The 25238-nt window shown below is 36.6% G+C and overlaps 1 protein-coding gene across 1 annotated transcript; it reads right to left on the minus strand.

Moving 5' to 3' along the window:
• Positions 1–22072: 22072 nt before the first annotated feature.
• On the minus strand, positions 22073–22910 carry LOC139128538 (zinc finger protein 426-like). Its single transcript, XM_070694302.1, has one exon. It carries the CDS (start codon positions 22901–22903, stop codon positions 22073–22075), a length of 831 nt encoding a protein of 276 aa, XP_070550403.1. The 5' UTR covers positions 22904–22910.
• Between the last annotated feature and the right edge of the window lie 2328 nt (positions 22911–25238).

A 25238-nucleotide genomic window follows, 5' to 3' on the forward strand; every position in this document is an offset into this window, starting at 1 on the left:
ACAATGACTTGTGTTTTCAAGTTGTCAAAATTTTATTTAATAATGCATATTGATTTGTGAAAAATCTGCAATGAGTTTGAAAGTGAGAAACACTTTTCATTACAACATTCATGTTTGTTAAAGGGACAAAGTCGTTTTTTTGAGAGATTTTTCATGAATTTTGTTCAACATGAAAAGTTGTTTCTGTCGTTTGTCTGCTTGAAACATGCTCAAATACTGGAGAAGTGTGCACAATTCCTACCCTGCTTATAGACAGACATGCTAAAACATTCTGTTAAACAATTTCTGGTACATACCAGAAAATCAAGTTCATTCCTCCATGATCTATCAATATGCATGACTTTATGACACTGTAACATTATATGTAGATCTCATATTGGTTTATGATGTGATCTTGATTAGGCTTTCCATTCATGTAAGTGAAGATAACCACTTTTGTATACACTGCTGTGACATTGTTTATTTGTCACGGAAAGAAAGTTGTAAAATAGTCACTCATTTAGTTCAGAGGTCACATATAAAATCTCATTTCATACAGCAAAGGGGTATAATTTCTGACACTTTTCATCGCTTTTGAGGTCTTGCATTGACATCATTTTACATACTATGTACTTTTAGGCAAGTATTCCCTGTATTCTTGATGTGAAAAAACAGGCCAAAGACAGCAACTTTGTCCCTTTCATTATTGTTTAGTAATAACAGGAAATTTCTGGTGTTTCATGATGACTTTGCTTTGGAATATACTCTCTAGCCCTTGCAGAATGAACCTCAAAATTGTCAGCAGTTGTATCCAGTATTGAAATCAAACCCAGGATTCATACTATCCTGTAAAGTAATAGGATTTAATAATTTCTGATCAGTAAAAACCAGTATCAAATTTGAGAACATGAAATGGGAACTGAGAGAAGACAAGACAACAAACTCTGTAGAGTGCTGTACATGACTGTGATGACTGAAAGTCATTCAAGGAGGTTTCATTTATAACACCGGCTAGCCGCATTTGTGTTGTAACATTGAACAGTTTATTAGAGTTACAAAGAATAAAACACTATCATGTGATCTTACACAGTCTGTTAATGTACTTGTATTTTATTATATCATGAAAGACAGTTGTGAGTGGTAGTATTCATTGATTCAGAAGTGCACGTGTGTGTGTGTTGTATAATTTATATAATATTATATAGGGCTAAGCCCTTGTTGTCACGCCAGACGTTATGATTAGAAATTTCTTTCTATCTGAAGATGCACAGTTTAATATCACTTACGGGGTCAATGATAGTATGCTATAAATTTGTAGAAACGTAATCTGTACAGACTGTATACAATGACATACAATCGAATCAGTCGTCTTGGTGTTTCCGCTGGCGCGACGAATCCCAAAACCTGCTATGCAGGACACGTGTACATAAATTCATTTCATCATTCAAATTCACTGCTGCTTTAATTCGATGTAAGACAAATAGCAACGTTGGAATAATCTAATGAAACTGTCGAAAATTTGTTCATTTGAATTATTTTATGAACAATGACTGAATTGCGAGCTTGAATTTCAGACCGTTACATGGTAACAAACATAAGCTTAGCTAACTGACAGTCCGATAAAATTCTGGCGATGTTAGTTTTTTTCATTCTATCCAAATCATAATTTCACGGAAGGAAGCTTTCACCATTTGAATTTTTCCTCAGGCAGAATGTTGCCTATCCTTTCCCGGGCCGAGGTTTCCTTCTCATGCCAAAATCAAACAAAAATAGTTGGCTCATCGCACAATTGTTGACTCCGTCGTCTGCATCGAAGATTCAATCCCATGTCCTCATTCATAGGCATAAATTTCTCTCTCTTTTTATTTTTTAGAGGTAATGCTAACAATGTTTTGTATCTATGACATGGTTAAAAGTACAACTTGCTAGCTGATGGCAGTAATTTATTTCATTAATGGCGAGTAAGCAAAAAGTAGTTTACATGTTTTGTATCTATTTCTGTATAGAGCTCGAAAAAACATGGCAGCACTCATGAGGGGACACTTCATTTTTTTTCATAGTATAGTATGAATCTTCTGATGGGTAGTCAGTAAGCCGCTGGCACGACTATTAATTATGTAGTTCGAGAAAGAGAAAGGGAGGGAGGGAGACAGATTGATATAACAAGTCTGACACCACAATATAAAATCATTCAAGTACAAATGTTTAAACAGTAAATTTTCATGTATCATAAACTTCTAGTTTATAGAATTCACCAGTTGCATCACTTTGTAACTAAGTAATGGTTTACAATTCACATCTGTACAGGTTATATTTACAAATGGGTAATTCAGAATTCACATCTCCCTAAGTGTTGCATACACAAGGGGTCACCATATGTATCTTAATTTTTGTAAGTGCATATACATAAGGGAGCACCAAACACTACATTTCTGAGAGTTAACATACACATGGACTCACTATTGATATCTTTTTAGGAGTGCATATACATAAGGGTGCACCAAACATATTTCTGAGAGTTAATATACACATGGACTCACTATTGACATTTTTTTAGGAGTGCATATACATAAGGGTGCACCAAACACATTTCTGAGAGTTTACATACATATGGACTCACTATTTAGATCTCTTCTAGGAGTGCATATACATACATGTAAGGGTGCACCAAACACATTTCTGAGAGTTAAAGTTTACATACACAGGGATTCATTATGGACATGTTTACTGACTTAACATACACAATGGTTCACAATTTAGATTTTTTGGGGTGCATATACAGACATGTAAGGGTGCATGTCTAGTCTGGCAGAGACCCTGCGATTCGCATTCTCCCTTGTCTATCAGCTGGAACATGCGCGCGTCCTCCAGAGACGCGATGCGAACCACAGGGTCTGGACGATCTTGCAAGCGTCTGACAAGATTTCTGCCTGATCTGGGAACTTTATAGCACTCAATGCATCGGCCAATCAGTTATACATTTTACAATCACTGAATCACAGACTGTATTACGGCTGATGTCACTTTCAAACAATCTTAGCAAAGAGTCCAGTTCATTTATTGCTTCATCGTGCCTGAATAGGGGAGGAATAAGGATGTATTTTTTGACTTATAAATATTCCTATCCTTGACAGTCGCTGTGTCTAGCGGCGCGTTTTCTCAGCCTTCGAATGCCAGCAAAGCGCACCGGCACGGTACACTCAAACAAGGCACAGCGACTGTGGAGAGTCTAGGGTGCATCAAACACATTTCTGAGAGTTTAAGTTACGTACACTGGGATTCACTATGAACGTGTTTTCTAACTTAACTTACATGATGGTTCACAATTTAGATATGTTTAGGAGTGCATATACATAAGGGTGCACTAAACACATTTCTGAGAGTTTAAGTTTACATACACAGGGTTTCACCATGGACATCTTTTCTGACTTAAGATACACATGGACTCACTAGTTATATCTTTTTAGGAGTGCATATACATATTGAGGGTGCACCAAACATATTTATGAGAGTTAAGATACACCACACAAGGAAATGTTAGGGAATTTCCTCCGGGGGGGGGGGGGAAATGACCCAACTGGGTAGTATACATATCCGTTCACCTTCCTGTGGGAGTACCCACTGGTAATTGTTACAGCATTGTATTTGGTTTTAGTACTTTATATCTTTATATAACATGATTTCGTGTAGCTAGTACCAATAAGAAACATTTTGTACATACATATTATTCAAAACTTTTGTGCATAGTGGTCAAATATAGACAAACGTAAGCCTTTGGTGGAATTTTCAAGTCTTTTTAAATGTTCGTCAAGAATGACAGAAAAATACGCTAATGTTTTAAAGTTTGGGAATGTGAAAAATATTGGGGGATATGGTGCTATATAAATTTTTGTGATTGATTGAAATCAATGTTTGATTGAAATCAATGTTTGTCATACTACAATACTACATACATCCCCATCAATATGGTTTTAGGAAAAACCACAGTTCCAAACTGGCTCTTATCCATGCATGTTGTTAATGATATGTTACGCAATCTTGATGACGGCAACATTGTGCTTGGAATTTACTTAGACCTAAAGAAAGCTTTTGACACTATTGATCACAAGATTCTTATTGACAAACTCCATCTGTACGGCATTCGAGGAACAGCTTGTGATTGGTTCAAGAGCTACTTGACTAATAGAAAACAATATGTGAGTGCATGCAATTATGTTTCAACTCTTAGTCCCATTGGCTACGGTGTTCCTCAGGGATCAATTCTAGGGCCCATTCTTTTTCTTATTAACATTAAAGATCTCCCAGATTGTACGTCGTACTTCACTTCCAACCTCTTCGCTGATGACTCTAATTTTTTCCACTCCTTCACAAGTAACACGCTTGATATTAACGATACCAACGTTGAATTTAACAACATTGTGAACTGGTGCTCAGATAACAGTTTGACCATCAACCAGGACAAAACAAATTATGTTATTTTCTCTACTTATCATAGTTCTTACGTTAGAAACGGACAGATTAGTATCGATTCAAATGAGATTAGTAAGGTTGAGCATGTTTCACATTTTGGAGTAGAGATTGATAGCCACTTGTCCTGGAAACATCACATTAATAAAGTCTGTACAAATATAAGTCCAAAAATTGGTTTATTAGCAAAACTCAGACACTTAGTTCCAAAACACATCCTTATTATGCTCTATAATGTTTTTATTCTTCCTCATATTTCATACTGTTTGGAGATATGGGGAAGCACATACCATTCCGCTTTACTCCCTATCCACAAACTTATGAAAAAGATAGTTAGAATTATTACCTTTAAGTCACCCACTACTCCCAGTGAACAGATCTTTAAGGAATTATATATTTTTAACATTTACAAGCAGTTTGAATATCAGATTGGGATTTTCATTCATGACCTTTAGTCAAGTAATCTACCCCATAGCGTCAATGACTATTTTTCCTTGCCTACTCACAAATATACCACTAGATCAGTTTCTAACTCGTCCTTTCTGATTACCAAAATGTAAACTTCGCCTTGGTCTATTTTCTTTCAGTTATCACGGTGCTAAAATCTGGAATAGGCTTCCACTTTCCATTAGGAATATTTCACATCGTAAACAATTCAAGCATGCCCTAAAATCTTTCATTATCAATAAATCGTGATTTCCTCGTGTAAGTTTTGCCCACTTTACTTTTTCATTTGTATTTCAGACTATGTTATTGTTCTTTTGGGAGCCAGATTTACATTAGCTTCACATAAGCGATTTCTAGCTCCCCGTCACATCTCTGCTCTACGAGCATGTAAAATATGGTTACGATTGTTACCTTTTTTTTCCTGTTCTATTATGTATTTTTTGTAAATCAAGATTTATATTTTTTTTGTTCCATAGGATAAAGAATTACATCAACAAGTATGTAGTAAAGACAATGGAACTTTACAAGAAATGTGACGAATAAATAAATAAATAAATAAATAAATAAATAAACTTCAACGTTCAAGTATACTAACTGATGAATATATAGATCCTCACAGCACAATGTAATTTTGTCCACTTCTCTGAATACATAATTAGAGCTTCTGAAAAAAATATATATAATGAGTTTTACCCAGTATATGCTGACCATATAGTATATTCCGTATCTGGCACCAATACAGTAAACAAAATACATGTTTTTACACACATGGTCCACAAAGATTAGGTTCAAACGTATTTGGTCCCACAGTCTCATTAGAAATTACGAACTATAGAATGACTAACATTTGAAGGTATCCTTTGTGATAGAATTAATAAGTACCATGTCTGAATAATGTTTCTGGTAAAGGTTTGTTCGTACCTAGCTTGGAAAGGGTGGTTCCACAAAGGGGGGTTTACAAGGGTGTCAAAATGAGGGTCCACCTCTTCCTTGCATTCACGTATGTATGTATGTATGTATGTATGTATGTATGTATGTATGTATGTATGTATGTATGTATGTATGTATGTATGTATGTATGTATGTATGTATGTATGTATACATGAATATATATATATATATAATATAATATATATATTATATATATATATATATATATATATATATATATATATATATATATATATATATATATATATATATATATATATATATATCGGATGAATACATTTGCACACGTCTACTGATCTGGTTGTATATTTATGTTTATTCTTTTTCGTTCGAATATTTCATTCTAAAAGTAGGACTGCATCAGGTTGAAGATGACTACAAAAGGAAATTACAGACAAAAACAGAACATGTAAGGCTAGTGTTGATCTTCATTAGATGCTGAACGTACTTTATAGGCAGAGTAAAGTAGAAGGTTACAAAAGATATAGAGTATGACAATTCTTACCGTTTATGTGTGGCTCAGATGGAAAATGGCATTTCAAAATCGGCGGTAATGGTTATTTATAGTGCCTGTCCGAGGGCGCTGTGAGCAATTGTTGTTTAAATTATTTGTCGAGCACAATTGGCTTAGAATGTTGAGTTCGTTTGCTGACAATGTGCCCAGTTTTGAAATCTAGATGGACTCTATTTTCTTGCGTAGCGTGTCATCGTGTTTATTTATTTTGATAATCACTATTATTTAAAACGTCGTGAATGGTGTGTTGATTTTCGTTGAAATGAATCGCGATGGGAGTGTTTGTTTTGGGTCTTATTGTTGATAGATGGTTATTGAACCTTAGGCGAAATTCTGTTTTAGTTTCTCCTACGTACTGTTTTTTGCATCTGTTGCATGTGATTAGATAAACCAGGTTTTTGGATTTGCAAGTAATGTTGTTTGATGGTGTAAATAGCGTTTGTTACGTGACTTTGAAATTGTGTGGCGTTAGTGGAGTATTTGCAGATATTGCAACCCCTGAACACATCTTCGATATCGCATGGTGACGGACGAAACGAACTCTAACTTACCCCAAATTGGTGTATTTTCGGGCAAAACATTTCGATCAGCATTGCAAGCTAGCTAGCTATTATCACTTTACAACAAACTATGTTGGATTTCAAACGCCCGAAGATAATTGGATGACGAAATTGCTCCGCCTGTTTAGCCACTGCATGGAGCTAGCTCCATGGCCATTGCAACGCTCGTTTAAAGATATTGAGAATTTTTTTTATAACAAAGAACTTTTATTGAAAAATGCCAATCCAAAGTGCTAGTTTTTCAGTTAATATAAATTTATTACAAATAGAAAAGAAGTGAACGAATGACGAGATAATTTCAAGCACCGTTCCCCATGGGGGAGGAGGAGAGACACAGCGGACGACCGGAAACGGCTCATCTGTCCGACTCTAAATGGAGTGTTCCTCATCTAACATACAATAGCACATTTTCATGTTCGCCGGGGCACTGAAGTAAACTTCAAACACACTGTAATGTTCTCAAGGCACTATTAAAATGAAATTTTAATTCATCCTTTCAACGTGAGTCATAAAACATACACCTGAAACTTTCCTTTAACTCACAACTCAAACTGAACTGGTCGTGAGCTACCAGTAATTAGAAACCGCCATGGAGGTAGGAATAGAGTGACGGCGGACTCGGATTTGAGTCGCAGTTTGTCTGCTGTCAACTTGGTGCAGTCTTTGGGAAAAAATTACTGATAAAAGTCATAATCTGAAAGCAATGACCTCACGACCAGTCGTTGAGAAAAATGTCGGGAAAATTCAACACTTTACAGCCACGTCCTGGCGACCGGCCGCGGACAGAAAATACAAAATTTTAAAAGTCACAAACGGGAAAGTCACGACCTCAGACCGGTCAAGGCGGAAAATACAAAACTTTACAGCTACGAGATGTTGACCGGTCGTGGAAAGAAAATACAGAACAAAGTAAAAAGGCTGAAAGCCACTACCTCACGATCTATTGTGGAAAAAATGTCGGGAAAAATTCATCTTTTTACAGCCATGACGACCTGTCAACAGGTCGTGCCAAAGAAAATACAGAAAAAGGGGGAACAGCTGAAAGCCACGATCTCACGACCTGTCGTGGAGAAAAATGTTGGGAAAAATTCAACACTTTACAGCTACTACAGGGCGACCGGTCGTGAAAAGAAAATACAGAAAAAAGTAAAAAAGCTGAACGCCGTGACCTGGTGAACGGTCATGGAGAAAAACTACTGAAAAAAAGTCTAAAACTGAAAATCACGACTTCGCGACCGGTGTTGGAGAAAAAATCATGAAAAAAGTCATAAAGCTGAAAGCCACGACTTTACAAGCGGTCTCGGAGAAAAATGTCGGCAAAAATTCAACACTTTACATTCACGACCATGCGACCGGTTGTGGGGAGAAATTACATAAAAAAAAGAATGAAATAGTACCGATCGACGGATCGGGAGAGAAAATATGGCAAAATTAAAAAGTCACGTATGATAGCAAAGTGGAGAGAAAGCATTCCTGGGATATAAGGGAGCCTTCAGTAATTACAGGGGGTGGGCCGGGGGAATTGGGGAGGGTCACTTTTTAGAAAACAGTTCAAGGGGGAGGGTCACTTTTTATAAACCTATCTTGAGGGGAGGGTCACTTTTGACAGAAGCTGATTTTATGGCCAAAACTTTGATTGTCTGTGTGATATTTCCTGAATAGGAAATCACCAACAAAACACGAACACATTATCCACAAGTTTCACAGGCAAAGAAGATGCAGTGGTATCCTTCATTAAACACCTTGAACAGTTAAAACTGATAAAGGACAAGATATCAAAAACATATGCAACGTACGGAAAAGTGTATATCCATTACCAAATGTACATAAATGCAAAATATTGTCAGTTTTATATTGGAAAAAATTGTGCATAGTTCTCTCATAGACTACCATGTACAGTAAATCAACATTTTAGGGAAATTCCAAAATCACATTTCTTGCACAACCATGGACTTATAACCACTCTAGTTTAATAAAAAAAAATTATATAAATAATCAAGCACACATACATGCACAAATTTACCTAGTTTTGTATTGGAAAAAAAATTATTCATAGTTTCATCATAGACCACCATGCATAGTGAATCAACATTTCGGTGAAATTCCAAAATCAAATTTCTTGCACAACAATGGACTTATAACCACTCTAGTTTTAATCAAAACCATTAATATAAATAATCAAGTGCACATTCATGCACAGGTTTACCTAGTTTTGTATTGGAAAACAAAATATTCATGGTTTCATCATAGACCGCCATGCATAGTGAATCAACATTTCGGTGAAATTCCAAAATCAAATTTCTTACACAACCATAGACTTGTAACCACTCTAGTCTAATCAAGAACATTAATTCAATTCAAGAAAACTACATTTAAATACATTATCAAACATATTTACTATACTGATAAAGCATGTTTTGTAGGGGGAAAATTGTCAATAATTTGCCTGATAGACTCCATGTATTGTGATTTGACATTTTGGATGAAGCACTAAATCAGCCACATCTTGCCTTCTAATAGTTGTGCAAACTATGGTGACGCTCCCCTAAAGTGTATGAAATACCATATACTCTTCAAAGTTCTTGCGTGATTAATTGCGACTGTTCCTCAAAAACACCAGACTTCCCCTCTGTAACTTGTCCCTAACATAACAATTGAACCAATGTTATGTAAATTAGCTGATACTGTTTCAGTTAATCCTGGGAGAATACCGCAGTGGTTTGGGGGGGGGGTCAAGTTCTAGAATGTCGGACAAGGGGGAGGGTCACATTTTAGACAGGACGAAAGGGGGAGTGTCACGTTTTAAGGTACAGGTGTGCGCGAAATTCCCCCGGCCCACCCACCACCTGTAATTACTGGAGGCTCCCTAATCAATCTGAATGGACTGACTGAGGAGAGAAACGCTAACAATTTTTGATCACACATATCGAATTTCTGGTTCCATTTTCCCACTCTGGAACTGAAAGTTTCCTGGCTTTAGCTCAATGACGTTATGTGCTGCTGCGGTTGAGTGGCGAATTGGAATTACGATAATGCGCTCTGATTTCTACCTATGGAAATTCCTGGACATCTTCCAACAGAGCGCCTCGTTTTCACTTCCATCCAACATAGCGTGGTTGTCCGACCGTCGAGAAGTGTGCTCATATAAAACGTTGGTTCATTTATAACCAGTTCATTTTGGGCCAAGTATTGAAATACATGCCATTGGGATTAGTTTTTTCTGCAAAAATCCCTTGTACTTCCGCACTGGTAACGAACTTCACTTACTGCTACTTGTTTATTAAACGTGGCGAAATCTCTCAGTACTTTTTCGACGCTACTTGCTGCCGTGGCCTCGTGGAAAAAATCAACGTACAACACAAAGGCCCGATAATAATTTCACTTTAAGGTGCCAACATATTTTTAAAAAGAAGGAAATACTTCATATATTTTGTCATGTCGGTAATTTTCCCGAGATTGATGAAAGTTCTGGTCCAGTTCCCTCTGTTGAGTTTTCCCAAACTCTTTTACACCCATGTCCTGGTTCCAGATAACGCATTTCAACATATGGATCGTTTCCGGTGTTGTGACGCTTGGACGCTAGTTGCGTTGATGCAATTAAACATGACCAAGCAAAAATAAAATATTCTGGATTCAGTTCATCAAGCGAACTTTATTATGTTTAAATACAAATGCGACGTCTTCAGAATAACAAGGATGATAAGTAAACTTTTTGTAAGAAAGGTGATCACATTAAAACTCTCCGGCGACACAAAAAATCATAAATATTCTGAATTATAAATTTCTGTTCTGTTACGGAGAGTGTCTCTCTCAATCGCCCTTGATGTCCTCCTTTTCATCGATGCATTTGATTTCCAGTGTAGTTTTATGGTACAGCATCATCTTCAAGTATTTTGCTAATCCCTATTTGATTATGGATCGTCAAACTGCTGACGAAGTCCTTCTCTTGGAAATGGCTTCGAATACGCAAAAACTTGTGCAGTAGCCTACTATAGTTCTGAAACTTGTGTCAGTGCCACCTCTACCGCAACAATTTGTAGAGGCCTTTTTTACTTAGAGTTTCGAATCATACATAATGCCTGATCGAAATCTCGCTCACGATTATTGGTACATCCGTAATACTTACATGTGTATGTTTATATCTGAGGGGACTTCCTCGGTATTTCTCCCGGCATGCTTTGCGGAGGAAGTAGACAATATGGTCGCGTACAGTAAGCTAGAAAAGGCTCCATATTGCCTGATTTTGATATTTATTTTCGTGTATAACTCCAACAAATCGCTCTTTCTGTGCAAAAAGCATTGATATATGCTTTTATGACATAAGTATACACCTGTATACAGCTGTTGAAATTTTGGGTGGACTGTCCTTTAAGAAAGATAGAGGGCGATCTTTTGAATATCGGCTAGTTAGGGTCGTGAAGGGTAAATCCAATACAATATTATATATATATATATATATATATATATATATATATATATATATATATATATATATATATATATAATATATATATATATATTCCGAAATGTCATTTATAATTATTTTCGAAATTTCACAATTATGTTTTATTTCAATCAAATGAACATGTTGTTGGCGAGTTTAATATTGAGGGTGTCAATTAATATTGCTTACGCCCATAAATAAGCCACGGAAGTCTAACTGCATTACTGACATGACATACACGACAGAGAAGGTGTTTACAAATGAATTACTGTACATAATATTCAAACAGTCATTGAGAGAGGTCATGATACTGTTCCGTGTAAGTTTTGGACACAAAGTATAAGATGCTCCTAAGAATGTCAAACTTTCGTATAGGTCGTTTGAGCAAGTCTATTTAGATTTACGCAAGTCAATAGCGGAATATACGAGCAGGCAATGTACATACCTTTGAAATATTTTATTCGCACTGCAACAAAATGTACATTCAATTCACAAGAGTTATGACGCTCTACTCACTTCACGTTTTCCCTAACCATGTCACAAATTCCTTTTCTAAGAACGATAAATATTGCATATGAACATCTAAAGAAATGTATAAGTCTTCGAGGTGACTGATCTGGTACAAATATATCCACATATATCCGATTATATTATCATGCCCTACCCGTCGCATTTGTTATTGGTCGAGCTGAACCACGTGACTGACCACAAATACACAGTAATGGTTTGTTTACATGCCCGTGAATATGAATAATAAGATTAACAACTCAAAGTATCGTAACTTTACAGCTCAAACGTAAATCATAATCAATCACAAAATAAAATGGAGCACTTGTAGGTCAAGTTTAGATACTTTTTTCTGAAAACATTTCCGGATTTGCCATTTTTTACACCGTGCGTGGCAGTGCGTCGCGTATTGCTCAGTTTCTGGGGCCCAGTTGTCGTTCGCTCCTGAAATTTTCGGAAATTTTGACGGTTTTCTTGGGTTCGCTGATAATATAATGGAAATAACAGGCTCCGCTCTGACCATTAAAGTTTATTTGTGGGCGCGGGCTCAAGGAAGGCCAAATTAACGTGCTCGGCAAGCCTCGCCCGTTAATATTTGGCTTTCCTCTCGCCCTTGCCCACAAATAAACGTTAATGGTCAGCGCGTCGCCCGTTATTTCTATAATATATATCCAAATATATCCATAATATATCCACATTGCATTCGTAGATGCCGTAGAGCTGCTCCCTCCGTGCGCTGCACGGCCATGGCAGGCGCTGTCTTTCGAGTGCTACTCGCGCGAGTTCGATTTTGACACGAATTTTGGCTGGCCTCGTAACTTTCTATGCATAACCAGATGTCCTGAATTGCTGTACAGAAATGGATGCCAATCGTTAATATCAATCAGATATGAACTGAAAATGCTAACGTGTTTCTCAATATATATTGCAGTTATGTTTAAAGTTGAACCTTTGCCGCGTTTGAAACTTCATTGAAAGTGTTATGATCAACATAACGAACAATATTCACCAGAGATTAATTCTAAATCCAAGTATATATCCCAAATCAGGAAAGTTCATTAAATGTGCAAATTACGAATTGGCTGAAGTAACAATGTTAAATGACTTTCAATAATGTCGTGTCATAGTATCTTCAATGTACAAAGCAATTCATCAACATTGGTCTAGTCAAGACAGATAAATATCCTTACATGCCAAGATTCCCTGGCACAAACGCTGTAGGTTCGAAATCATTTCCATTTGAAAAAATACCTTACTCGAGGTGTGAACTGACTGTCAATCGGTGATTGCTCTACAAATATCACTGGTGGTGTCATTTTCACAAAAATTTTGATCTTTTATCCTACTTGATCGGTAGTTTATTTACTCTCTTGGGAGTCATAAACCATTAATTCGGTAACGCGGAAATTTTCCGCGTTCAGGGGATTAGCTTAGATACATGGTTTGTGCCGGCCAATCCCCTCATGTTTAATTACGAAAGTTGATTAAATTTGCAAATTAGGAATTGGCTAAAGTAAAAATGATTAATGACTTTCAATGTTGTATCATAGTATCTTTATAATTAATGTACATAGCAAGTTTCGTCAAATTTGGTCTAGTCAATACAGATAAATATCCCTAATTAGGAAAGTTCACTAAATATGCAAATTAGGAATTGGCTGAAGTAAAAAAGTTGAATGACTTTCAATAATGTTGTTTTATAGTATCTTCAATATATGCAGCAAGATTCATCAACTTCGGTCGAGTCAATTCAGATATATATCCCTAATTAGTGAAGTTCATTATATATGTAAATAAGGAATTGGCTGATGTAAAACTTACTAATTTCAATAATGTTATATCATAGTATCGTCAATGTACATAGCATTGCAGTTTCATTAACTTTGGTCAAGTCAATTCAGATATATATATCTAATTAGGAAAGTTTATTAAATATGCAAATAAGGAATTGGCTAAAGTAATGATGCTCAATGACTTTAAACAATGTTATATTATAGTATCTTTAATACACATAGCAAGTTTAATCAATTTTGGTCAAGTCATTTCAAATAAATACCCTAATTTAAAAGTTCATGAAATATGTAAATTAAGAGTTTGATGAAGTCAAAATGCTGAATGACTTTCAATAATGTTAAATCATAGGCATTGATGTTCAGAACAGAATTTGCCTCTTTTGTGAAAAGCAAAGTGTTTCAGTCCAAGAAGATGAGATTCACTTTCTTGCGTTTTGTCCACTTTATACAACACTTTGAAGGGATTAACTACCTGAATTTTTATTTATATAACAATCTGACTAGAGAAAAAGTCGTATCTTTACTTTCAACAGAGAATCCTAACATTATATTTAATTTGTCAATCTTTATATATAAGGCAATGTTTGTGAGAGAAAATTATTTGAAGTCATTGTAAGTCATTGTCAACAGAAGTAGTGTTGTGTGTACATTTGATGAATTTAAGCATCACGTGTCCACATTTTCTTTCTTATATAACTTGTATATTTCAGTTTGATGGGCGGTGGCCTTTTACATGAATAAAACTTCATTGGACATTGGACATAAATCATAGTATCTTCAACTTAGATGCCAAGTTTTGTCAAGTTTGATCAAGTAAAATCAGATATATTTCCCTAATTAGAAAGTTCATTAAATATGCAAATTATACATTATCTTCTATGTTATCCCTGAATTTTTTCACAGCTGATATATCTTGATGTGATCAACATTTTTAGCAAATCTCATCAAATTGTGCGCAGTCGTTGTCAATATATATCCGTTTTTTTCTAAATCATTAATTATTAAAATGAGCAAAAAGTAAGCAAGCCACACACACCAAAAACTTTTTAGTTCTTGCCATTTCCGAACTGAATCTATTTATCAAATTTGATTCCGATCTGATGAGCCGTTTTTTAGATATCGAGCACACAGACCGACAGACAGACACACAGACAGACAGACACACAGACAGACAGACATCGCTGCGACATATGCTCACGTGTGTGAACACGTGAACAAAAAACTGCCTATATTTTAGTCATTAAGAAAGGCACTTTTTTACAGAGAACCTTTGACACGAAAAAGCAAAAGCAAGGTTGAACTACGGACCAGACCCGTCGCTTCGCTGTGTGTTTGGTGTGCTATGCTAAAGCAAAGAGAATCGGCTGCCCGTTTCAGGCCTTAAAATTTAAATAATATCCAAAGAGCCGTACTGAAGCGTTTTTAGACAGAAATCTCCGATAGGTTGCGAAATATGGTGAGAAAACTGTTTGCACTGTGAGGTTAGAGCCAGCTCATCTTTTGACTCAGGCAGAGACAATGGCAACCCGTTACGTAACTAAGAATAATACAGGGTATGACTTGGAGGAATGCAACGTTGAGCGGGTCAAACCCATCTTCCTGAAGCCTTTCGATGGAGTGCCCCGAGAGTACATAGTACCTTGTTTGGGCTATAATGATTTTATGACATGCCTCACTTACACAGCTTTCACTCAAAATATTTAGGTTTATTGGCAAAAGATAATAAATACTTCATTTCCATCTGAGACGAAAATCCGTAAAAATAGATATATTTAAACTACTGTTATGCGGGTTATCTTTTTTATGCCAATTTTTCCTAAAATCGGATTCCCTATGCAAAATACGAAATTTCAATTTTTTTATATCCAAAAGTTGATAAGTTGAAAATAGCTCCGATTCACTTTTAGTCAAATGATGACTGTGCGGCCCGCGACGTCATCGACGAGTTGCCGTTGAATTCTTTGGAGGGCGCGACGTTCGACATACGAGGCATGCAATAAAAAGTCACGCTGCATTCACTTCTGAATAGTCGTCGTCTTCTCTGCTACTGTCTGCATTGATTCACTTGAAGCGTGCTTACTTGCTTGTTAGGATAATAACATGGTTCAAACTAACATAGATTGATTCCGACTACCAAGATATCCATATTCAAGTCGGAGAACCCGTACTATCGGGTCACTGGAGTATATGGTTTATGTTAGAATCAGCTTTTGACAGTAAATAACACAAGAAATACTAACAATGGTAGAGTAACCGTTATTTATTCAGAAGCTCGCGAGCCCAAGGTGGAAACAATGTTCTGCAAATATGCACCGCCTGAGGTGAGCGTAGACGAGTTGAAATTCCTTACTAGCGGAGAAACGGTCCCAACTATATAGTATGTGACGACATTATTTTTCCCATCATGGAACTCTGTTATATTTTTTTATACCCGTTTTTCAAATGAGCGCGGGAGTTCTAAATGGTAAAACCAATATTTCCTGTCTAGTAAGGCAAAAGCTACCACATATATAAAAAATAACGCGGGGTAAACTTCCCTTAGTTGTTATGTCAGAACCAAAAATTATCAGTTAAAATTCCTGCAGATATGATGAAGTGTCGCTAATAAGCATGAAACCCCTTCACAGGTATATCATAAGATTTTGATCAGTTTGTATTATATACAGAGTCAACTTGACAAAACCACGTCAATGACGTCAATTCTACATAAAGGTCAATGATCAGGTTCAGAATTGTGAATAATGAACGATAGTAATACCGACCGTGAGAAATCAAACAAGTAAACAATTGTTCTGGTGTTTACGATTTTCGCCATTGAAATAAACATTGGACATAAATATGTCATTACTAGGTAGAAGCACGAATTATGAGATGACAATTATGTATAAATAACCACTGTACATATAGCATACAGGAAATGTCTTTAAAAACCCAAGCACTGACTAGAAGGGACAACACCTGCTGTATGTAACATCTTTGTATAAGATATAAACGGTGTTATCTTTGAAGACTTAGAGCCTCCACGCTGCAGCTGCTTTGTATCTTCTGTATCTCTCGATGACCATTCCTCGAAGGAAGATGGTGAACGGTAATAATGATCATCATCATCATCAACAACTTAATGGACGATCAACTTTCGGAACTTGATGTTGTCTGTAATACTGAAGGGTTCATTGGCAATCAATAGTGATATACGATAAGAATAGACCAGAATTCAGAGGTAATTACATTACTATATTTCACACAATACAGTGAGTTTCAATAGAGCCGTGTTGATCTTGACTAAATCTTGTGAATATTGTTGAGGGTAGCACACTGTAGATTAACTTTTTTAGTATGACATTAGATTTCGGAGACAACAGTCTCCTTCACCAGATGTACTTGTAGAATGGACAAAGAAGCAAAAGGCCAAATGTGCCCTTTTGCTTCTTTGTCCATTCTGCAAGTACATCTGATGAAGGAGACTGTTGTCTCCGAAAGCAAATGTCATACAATAGAGTGAGGGGTAGAGAGTATATTCTTGAATAGACAGGTGCTTGATTAAGGTCAAAAAATAAACCGGATAGAGTTATACGGCACAGTCAGTATATACACAGCTTTTTGTTGGAACAGGACAATGCACTCTGTAATGAATGACACTTGTTTCAACATAGAGGTCAGACATCAGCAGTTGCATGTTGAAGGCCTTGGTGCCACGTGCACGTGATGGCACTGAATGTGCATAATGAGTGGTAGATATTAATATGGTAAAAACAATGTTATTTCATTTGTATGCAAACAACCTAAGTACATCTAAACATGTGAGTAAAGACTTAAATCGTATTGAGTAAAGACTTAAGTCGTAAATTCATATGCACGGGTCTTGCCATATTCCTTGGCATAATATACTATCCCACAACCCTCTTCGTGTAAAGGCAGGCATTGTATTCTTATTGGCATAAATTCTCCCTTTACACATCCCAAAATGCATTTCAGTTGTTCAAAAAGACCATATTATGGTTTCACTAAGGTATGCTGCCCAACCTACAAAACTTCATAATTTTCAGTACACTAGACGGCCTTATGAATTCTGCTACGTTTATGTAGCGGAGCTAAGGTAAACATTGCAGCATCTTACCTCATTCATCTAACCATCGTTTTCAGAGGTTAGAAGAAAACCAAGTGATTTTTACGATTGACTAAGTTTAAAGGTATTACAAGTTGAGAGTTCATGTCCGATGGTAAATTTTCTCAGTGCATTACACATAGGCAGCAAGGGAATCTGTGCCTCGTATTAAAATGTAGTCATCGTTTTGATCGAGTTTTGTTTGCGATCTGTATAAGCAAGTATGTTTGGGCAAGTGCTTCATGAACTCTACTGTGTGTGTGGAGGGGCCGCAGTCAGAATAATTGTAACAACTTAGTTTGGTAACTATACCATTGGTACCTTTCTTTAAGGGTAGGGGATTTGGCCGAACGGATGTGACTGTGATATCGTCGCTAGCTAGGTGAATGGGTGCGATGTGTTGTTAGTTCGAATACAGTTGAAAATGTACTGAATTCACTGAGCTGGAAAGTCAATGATTCTTTCCTAACTTCTGAATTTTCGCCAACCTAGGAGGTGTGTACATCATCTGCTAAATGCTTATGTTCCAATGTCGTATTGGTATTTCGTAACAAAAGTTATGTAGACATAGTTTAAGGACGTAAAAGCATAATCACCATCAGTGAATAAAATGAAACAGTAAAAAACCTTAATGTTATAAGTAAATATGAATATAAATTCACTGAATCTCTTGAATGGAGCCTTCATGACAAAGTTTGAATAATTGCAACGAGGTATTAATTAATTTAACAGTATGTTTAATGCCAGATATAATAAACATTACAATACTAATTGCTATTTATCATGAATTGTAAAAAGAATTAATGAGAACATCAATAGACACCTGAAAAGAAATTCTTTAGCGGATCATGTCACAAAATCCACACAAAATACAAATCAACTATCAACTAAACTACGAATGAAAGGTCATTTCGATCTGACCAGTGGTATCTAAGTTCTAGACATTTTACCATTTTTACATTTATTCAACTCTTTACATATTTTTTGACACTTCCAATTTTCATTTCAACTGTAGGAGTATTTCAACACATAACACAAGATTTTACACCAAAATACAGATGTAGTGCACACAGGGCTATCTGAGGTTTTGTGGACATAAAAACATACATTCATAGACACAAATAGACAAGCTTGTAAGCATACCTACTTACCTACCTACATGCATGCATAATGCATATCGACCACACCCACCGATTTTTTTAGCATGGTTAGCATATGGAACAGTTCGAGTGTATGGGTGGCTTCATTAAATTTGGGAGTAATTCTTTAGATAGTGTGTAGGACATAAATTCATTCAATACGCAAATTACCATTAATTATAGTTTCTATGAAGGAGAGCATAGTTAACAGAGTATGAGAGACAAAAGAACAAATAACGGAAGCCATGCTACACCGACCATCATATAAGCTACACAATTCTTACAGTCGAGCTACTAGATATGTACTCTTCTTATTGGGCAAGAGCATCTTCAGGGGTACCTAAGAAAGTGTAGCTTTTGAATGAAAATCACAGCCTTGACACCGTGCAGTATAGCTAGGGTAGGGAAACGATAGTTGATGGAATAGAATCCGTAAGCTTGGTCATCTAAAACGATAGCTTTGAACATAAAACAAGATGGCTGACAGCAACAGCAGTGGTACCGGGGGTAAATATTTAACCCGTTTTCAACAAAAATTCATCATGTTGTGTTGTGTAAGACGCCGCATTCAGTGAGGTTCAGGTTCGATTACACTTCTGTAAAGTTTCTGCCCCATTTTACAAAACTTGCAGAGAAATCACTCAACGGGCTATCGTTACGTCCTATTCTAATACATGCACATGGATTAGAATGTATATGATATTGTAAAGACGTATTCGTTATTAATGTAGGCAATGTCTGTTTTCCAGAGTTAAGACTTCCCAAAACTTATCTGAAGCTGACTTTGAAATCTTGATGAGCCTTTACCAACTCTGGAACTTTACAGAAGTGTAATCAATCGGACCTGAACCTCACTGAACATGGACTCTTACACAACACAACGTGGTAATATTTTGTAGAAAACCGGTAAAATATTTACCGCTGTTACCACTGCTTTTGCTGCCAGCCATCTTGTTTTACGCCCTCGACATCAAAATATGTTCAAAGCTATCGTTTTAGTTGACCAAGCTTACGGATTCCATTCCAGCAGCTATCGTTTCCCCATCAAAGTTATCCTACATGGTGTCAAGGCTGTCATTCTAATTCAAAAGCTACACCTCTTAGGTACCCCTGATCCTAATGTATCACTTACAACAGCCACTCTATCAATTTCTTACCTACGATTTTGCAGAAAATGACTTTTTACTTCTTACCATCAAGATTTTGAACAAATTGTTCATTTTCTGTGAGTACTCATGTGATATGACAGACTTCAACCATGTGAAAAACTTTTACCATAAACTTTGCAGACAAAGGAATTATCATTTATATGCTAACTGCTGTTAACTTAAACGTTTCGACTCGCAGTAAAACCCTTCCTAAACATATTGTAGTCAAATGGCTTTTAACTTGTATGTGTCCTGATGTGATCTTTGAAAATTCTACTCTGTGTAAAACTCTTACCACATACTTTGCAGACAAAAGGAGTTTCATTACTATGAGTCCTGGTGTGGATCTTTAGATAGCACTCATTGCAAAAACCTTTCCACACATTTTGCAGACAAATGGCTGTTTAGTTGTATTAGTGTGTGCGAACATTTAGATGTCCACACTGTGCAAACTTTGACCACATACTTTGCAGACAAATTGCTTTTCCTTCTTATGTGCCCTCAAGTGAACTTTTAGTCCTCCACTCGTTGAAAACCCCTTCCCACACACTTTGCAGACATATGGTTTTTCCTTTTTATGTGTCCTCATGTGAACTTTTAGATCTCCACTAGTTATAAAACCCTTCCCACACACTTTGCAGGCAAATGGCTTTTCCTTTGTATGTGTCCTCATGTGAACTTTTAGATCTCCACTAGTTATAAAACCCTTCCCACACACTTTGCAGACATATGGTTTTTCCTTTGTATGTGTCATCATGTGAACTTTTAGATCTCCACTAGTTATAAAACCCTTCCCACACACTTTGCAGGCAAATGGCTTTTCCTTTGTATGTGTCCTGATGTGAACTTTTAATTGTCCACGCTGTGCAAAACTCTTACAACATAGTTTGCAGGAGAATGGTTTTTCATTTGTATGTGTCCTCAAGTGAACTTTTAGTCCTCCATTCGTTGAAAACCCCTTCCCACACACTTTTGCAGACATATGGTTTTTCCTTTTATGTGTCCTGATGTGAACTTTTAGATCTCCACTAGTTATAAAACCCTTACCCACACACTTTGCAGACAAATGGCTTTCCTTTGTATGTGTCCTCATGTGGATCTTTTACGTATCCACAATGTGCAAAACTCTTACCACAAACTTTGCAGATAAATGGCTTTTCTTTGTATGTGTCTGATGTGAACTTTTAACTGTCCACGCTGTGCAAAACTCTTACCACATAGTTTGCAGACAAATGGTTTTCCATTTGTATGTGTCCTCAAGTGAACTTTTAGTCCTCCACTCGTTGAAAAACCCTTCCCACACACTTTGCAGACAAATGGCTTTTCCTTTGTATGTGTCCTCATGTGAACATTTAGGTTTCCACTGTGCAAAACTCTTACCACATTTTTTGCAGACAAATGGCTTTTCCTTTGTATGTGTCCTCATGTGAACTTTTAGTCCTCCACTCCTTGCAAAACCCTTCCCACATACTTTGCAGACAATGGCTTTTCATTTGTATGTGTCCTCATGTGAACTTTTAGTCTTCCACTCGTTGAAAACCCTTCCCACACACTTTGCAGACAAATGGCTTTTCCTTTGTATGTGTCCTCATGTGAACTTTTAGTACCCACTAATATGAAAACCCTTCCCACACAGTTTGCAGACAAATGGCTTTTCCTTTGTATGTGTCCTCATGTGAACTTTTAGGTATCCATAGCTGTGCAAACTTTTACAACATGTTTTGCAGATAAATGGCTTTTCCTTTGTATGTGTCCTCATGTGAACTTTTAGTTTTCCACTTGTTGCAAAACCCTCCCACATAGTTTGCAGACAAATGGTTTTTCATTTGTATGTGTCCTCATGTGAACATTTAGATCTCCACTCATTGACAAACCCTTCCCACACGCTTTGCAGACAAACGGCTTTTCCTTTGTATGTGTCCTGATGTGATCCTTTAGGCTGTCCATGCTGTGCAAAACTCTTACCACATTTTTGCAGACAAATGGCTTTTCATTTGTATGTGTCCTCATATGTAATTTTAGATTTCCAGTCTGTGAAAACCTATCCCACACACTTTGCAGACAAATGGCTTTTCTTTTGTATGTGTCCTCATGTGAAGTTTTAGTTTTCCACTCGCTGTAAAATCCTTCCCACACACTTTGCAGGCAAATGGCTTTTCCTTTGTATGTGTCCTCATGTGAACTTTTATGTACCCACAATATGCAAAACCCTGCCCACACAGTTTGCAGACAAATGGCTTTTCCTTTGTATGTGTCCTCATGTGAACTTTTAGGTGTCCATGCTGTGCAAAACTTTTACAACATATTTTGCAGATAAATGGCTTTTCCTTTGTATGTGTCCTCATGTGAACTTTTAGTTTTCCACTTGTTGCAAAACCCTTCCCACACACTTTGCAGACAAATGGTTTTTCATTTGTATGTGTCCTCATGTGAACATTTAGATCTCCACTCCTTGCAAAACCCTTCCCACACACTTTGCAGACAAACGGCTTTTCTTTTGTATGTGTCCTGATGTGAACCTTTAGCTGTCCATGCTGTGCAAAACTCTTACCACATATTTTGCAGACAAATGGCTTTTCATTTGTATGTGTCCTCATATGTAATTTTAGATTTCCAGTCTGTGAAAAACTATTCCCACACACTTTGCAGATAAATGGCTTTTCATTTGTATGTGTCCTGATGTGAATTTTTAGATGTCCACTGTGTGTAAAACCCTTCCCACACACTTTGCAGATGAATGGTTTTTCCTTTGTATGAATCCTGATGTGAACTTTTAGATTTCCACTCCTTGTAAATCCCTTCCCACACACTTTGCAGATGAATGGCTTTTTATTTATATGTGTCCCCATGTGGACATTTAGATTTTCAGTCTGTGCAAAACCCTTACCACATACTTTGCAGATGAATTGGCTCTTCGTCTGTATGTGTCCCAGTGTGGATTTTTAGAGAGTTACTGCTTTGATAGCCTTCACCGCATACTTTGCAGACAAACGGCTGTTCACAAATATGATTCAGTGTGAGGTATTTCATGGCTTCATTCTGTGTAAAACTCTTTCCACATTCTTCACAAACAAATGTCCTTTCTTCACCATCCAAATGACTTTCTTCATGTTCTCTCCGTGTAAAAGTCTTGTCATAAGCTTGAACGAGAGATTTTCCTGTTTCAACATAGGTTGCTGTCTGACTCATGTTTTCGGCACATTGCTTCCCCTTGATGGTTAATCTTGCTGACAAGACGCTACTGCAACAAATGTTTTTGAATATTCTGAAGTATAAGAATAAATGGAATAAATGTGAAAGAAATATTACGTCCATGTGTAAATAGTATAAAGAATGAGACAGTTTTTAAAGTGACATTAGCTGTAACTTTTGACTAATTTTTCACACCTCTGTTTCAATGTATCAACTACAGAATTTTACTATAATCCGATCATCATGACCAATGCCCTGAGTTCTGCTTGCCAACACAGCCTGTGAATGTCAAATGATCATTGTTATTGTTGATAAATGTATTCTAATCCGGACCTGAATATAAAACTTAAACAATAACAATGCAGATTATACTCATATAGGGTATATTAATGAGCTAAATGTTAGCAATTTCTCCATGGGTCCGGGATCAAACCAGAAACTGCGATGATACACAGTACAAACACAATTTTAACACGTCATTGACAATGACATAGTCCCAACTTGTAATAGGGGAGTATTAGTCTTGATGGGGCAGGGAAATGTGGTCATTAAGAAGTATCACTGGAGTGTATATGTTGAGATCTATGGGCACATAGGTTTATGTCGTTGTTCCCAATTTGAAACACATGAGGCATGTCTAAGTTATGGTTCTAAATCGGGAAAAAAGATCAGACCTATAGCTGTATTGGCCAGCCAAGAAATACATATGCGCATAATAATGAGGTACAAGGTGTGACATCTTAAGGTCTAATATCCTATCAGAATTGGAGGGTATAGAACTTGTGGTTACTGAGTTATGCATATATATGTATAATCAAGGTCAAAGGTCATAAGGTCACGTGACATTTTGAAATAAAATTGTATTGCTAATTAATCCCTATATGCCAAAAATCAGACCTCTAGCTCTATTCGCTTGCCCAGAATTAGATGTGTGCATAATTAATGAGGTAAAGCGTGTGTTGTCATAAGGTTTCCCACCCTACTAAATATAAAGGACATAGCTCTTGTGGTTACGTATTTATCGACACAAACGTATATTTCAGGTCAAAGGTCATCGAGGTCACATGACATTTGGTAAAAAAATTTCTATCCTATTGTTATCCCTATATACCCAAAAACAGACATCCAGCTCTATGGGCTTGCTCAGAATTAGATGTATGCATAATTAATGAGGTACAGAATGAAGCATCTTCAAGTCTCCCATCATACCATATATGAAGGGTGTACCACTTGTGGTTACTGAGTTATGGACAAATATGTATATTTGAGGTCAAAGGTCACCGAGGTCATGTGACATTTTGTCAAAACAATTGTATTGCTAAGTTATCCCTATATACCAAAAATCAGATCTCTAGCTCTATTGACTCGCTCAAAATTAGATATGCGGATAATTAATGAGGTACAATATGTGGCGTCATAAGCTGTCCCATCATACCAAGGGTGTAGCACTTGTGGTTACTGAGTTATGGACAAATATGTATATTTGAGGTCAAAGGTCACTGAGGTCACGTGACATTTTGACAAAAAAAATAGTATTGCTAAGTTCTCCACACCAAAAATCAGACCTTGAGCTCTATTGGCTCGCTCAAAATTAGATATGTGCATAATTAATGAGGTACAATATGTGGCGTCATAAGCTGTCCCATCATACCATATATGAAGGGTGTAGCACTTGTGGTTACTGAGTTATGGACAAATATGTATATTTGAGGTCAAAGGTCACCGAGGTCACGTGATATTTTGAAAAAAAAAGTATTGCTAAGTTATCCCTATATACCAAAAATCAGACCTCTAGCTCTATTGGCTCGCTCAAAATTAGATATGCACATAATTAATGAGGTACAATATGTGGCGTCATAAGCTGTCCCATCATACTATATATGAAGGGTGTAGCACTTGTGGTTACTGAGTTATGGACAAATATGTATATTTGAGGTCAAAGGTCACCGAGGTCACGTGATATTTTGAAAAAAAAGTATTGCTAAGTTATCC

Source organism: Ptychodera flava, unplaced genomic scaffold (assembly GCF_041260155.1).
Source record: "Ptychodera flava strain L36383 unplaced genomic scaffold, AS_Pfla_20210202 Scaffold_58__1_contigs__length_828623_pilon, whole genome shotgun sequence".
Taxonomy (NCBI): domain Eukaryota; kingdom Metazoa; phylum Hemichordata; class Enteropneusta; family Ptychoderidae; genus Ptychodera; species Ptychodera flava.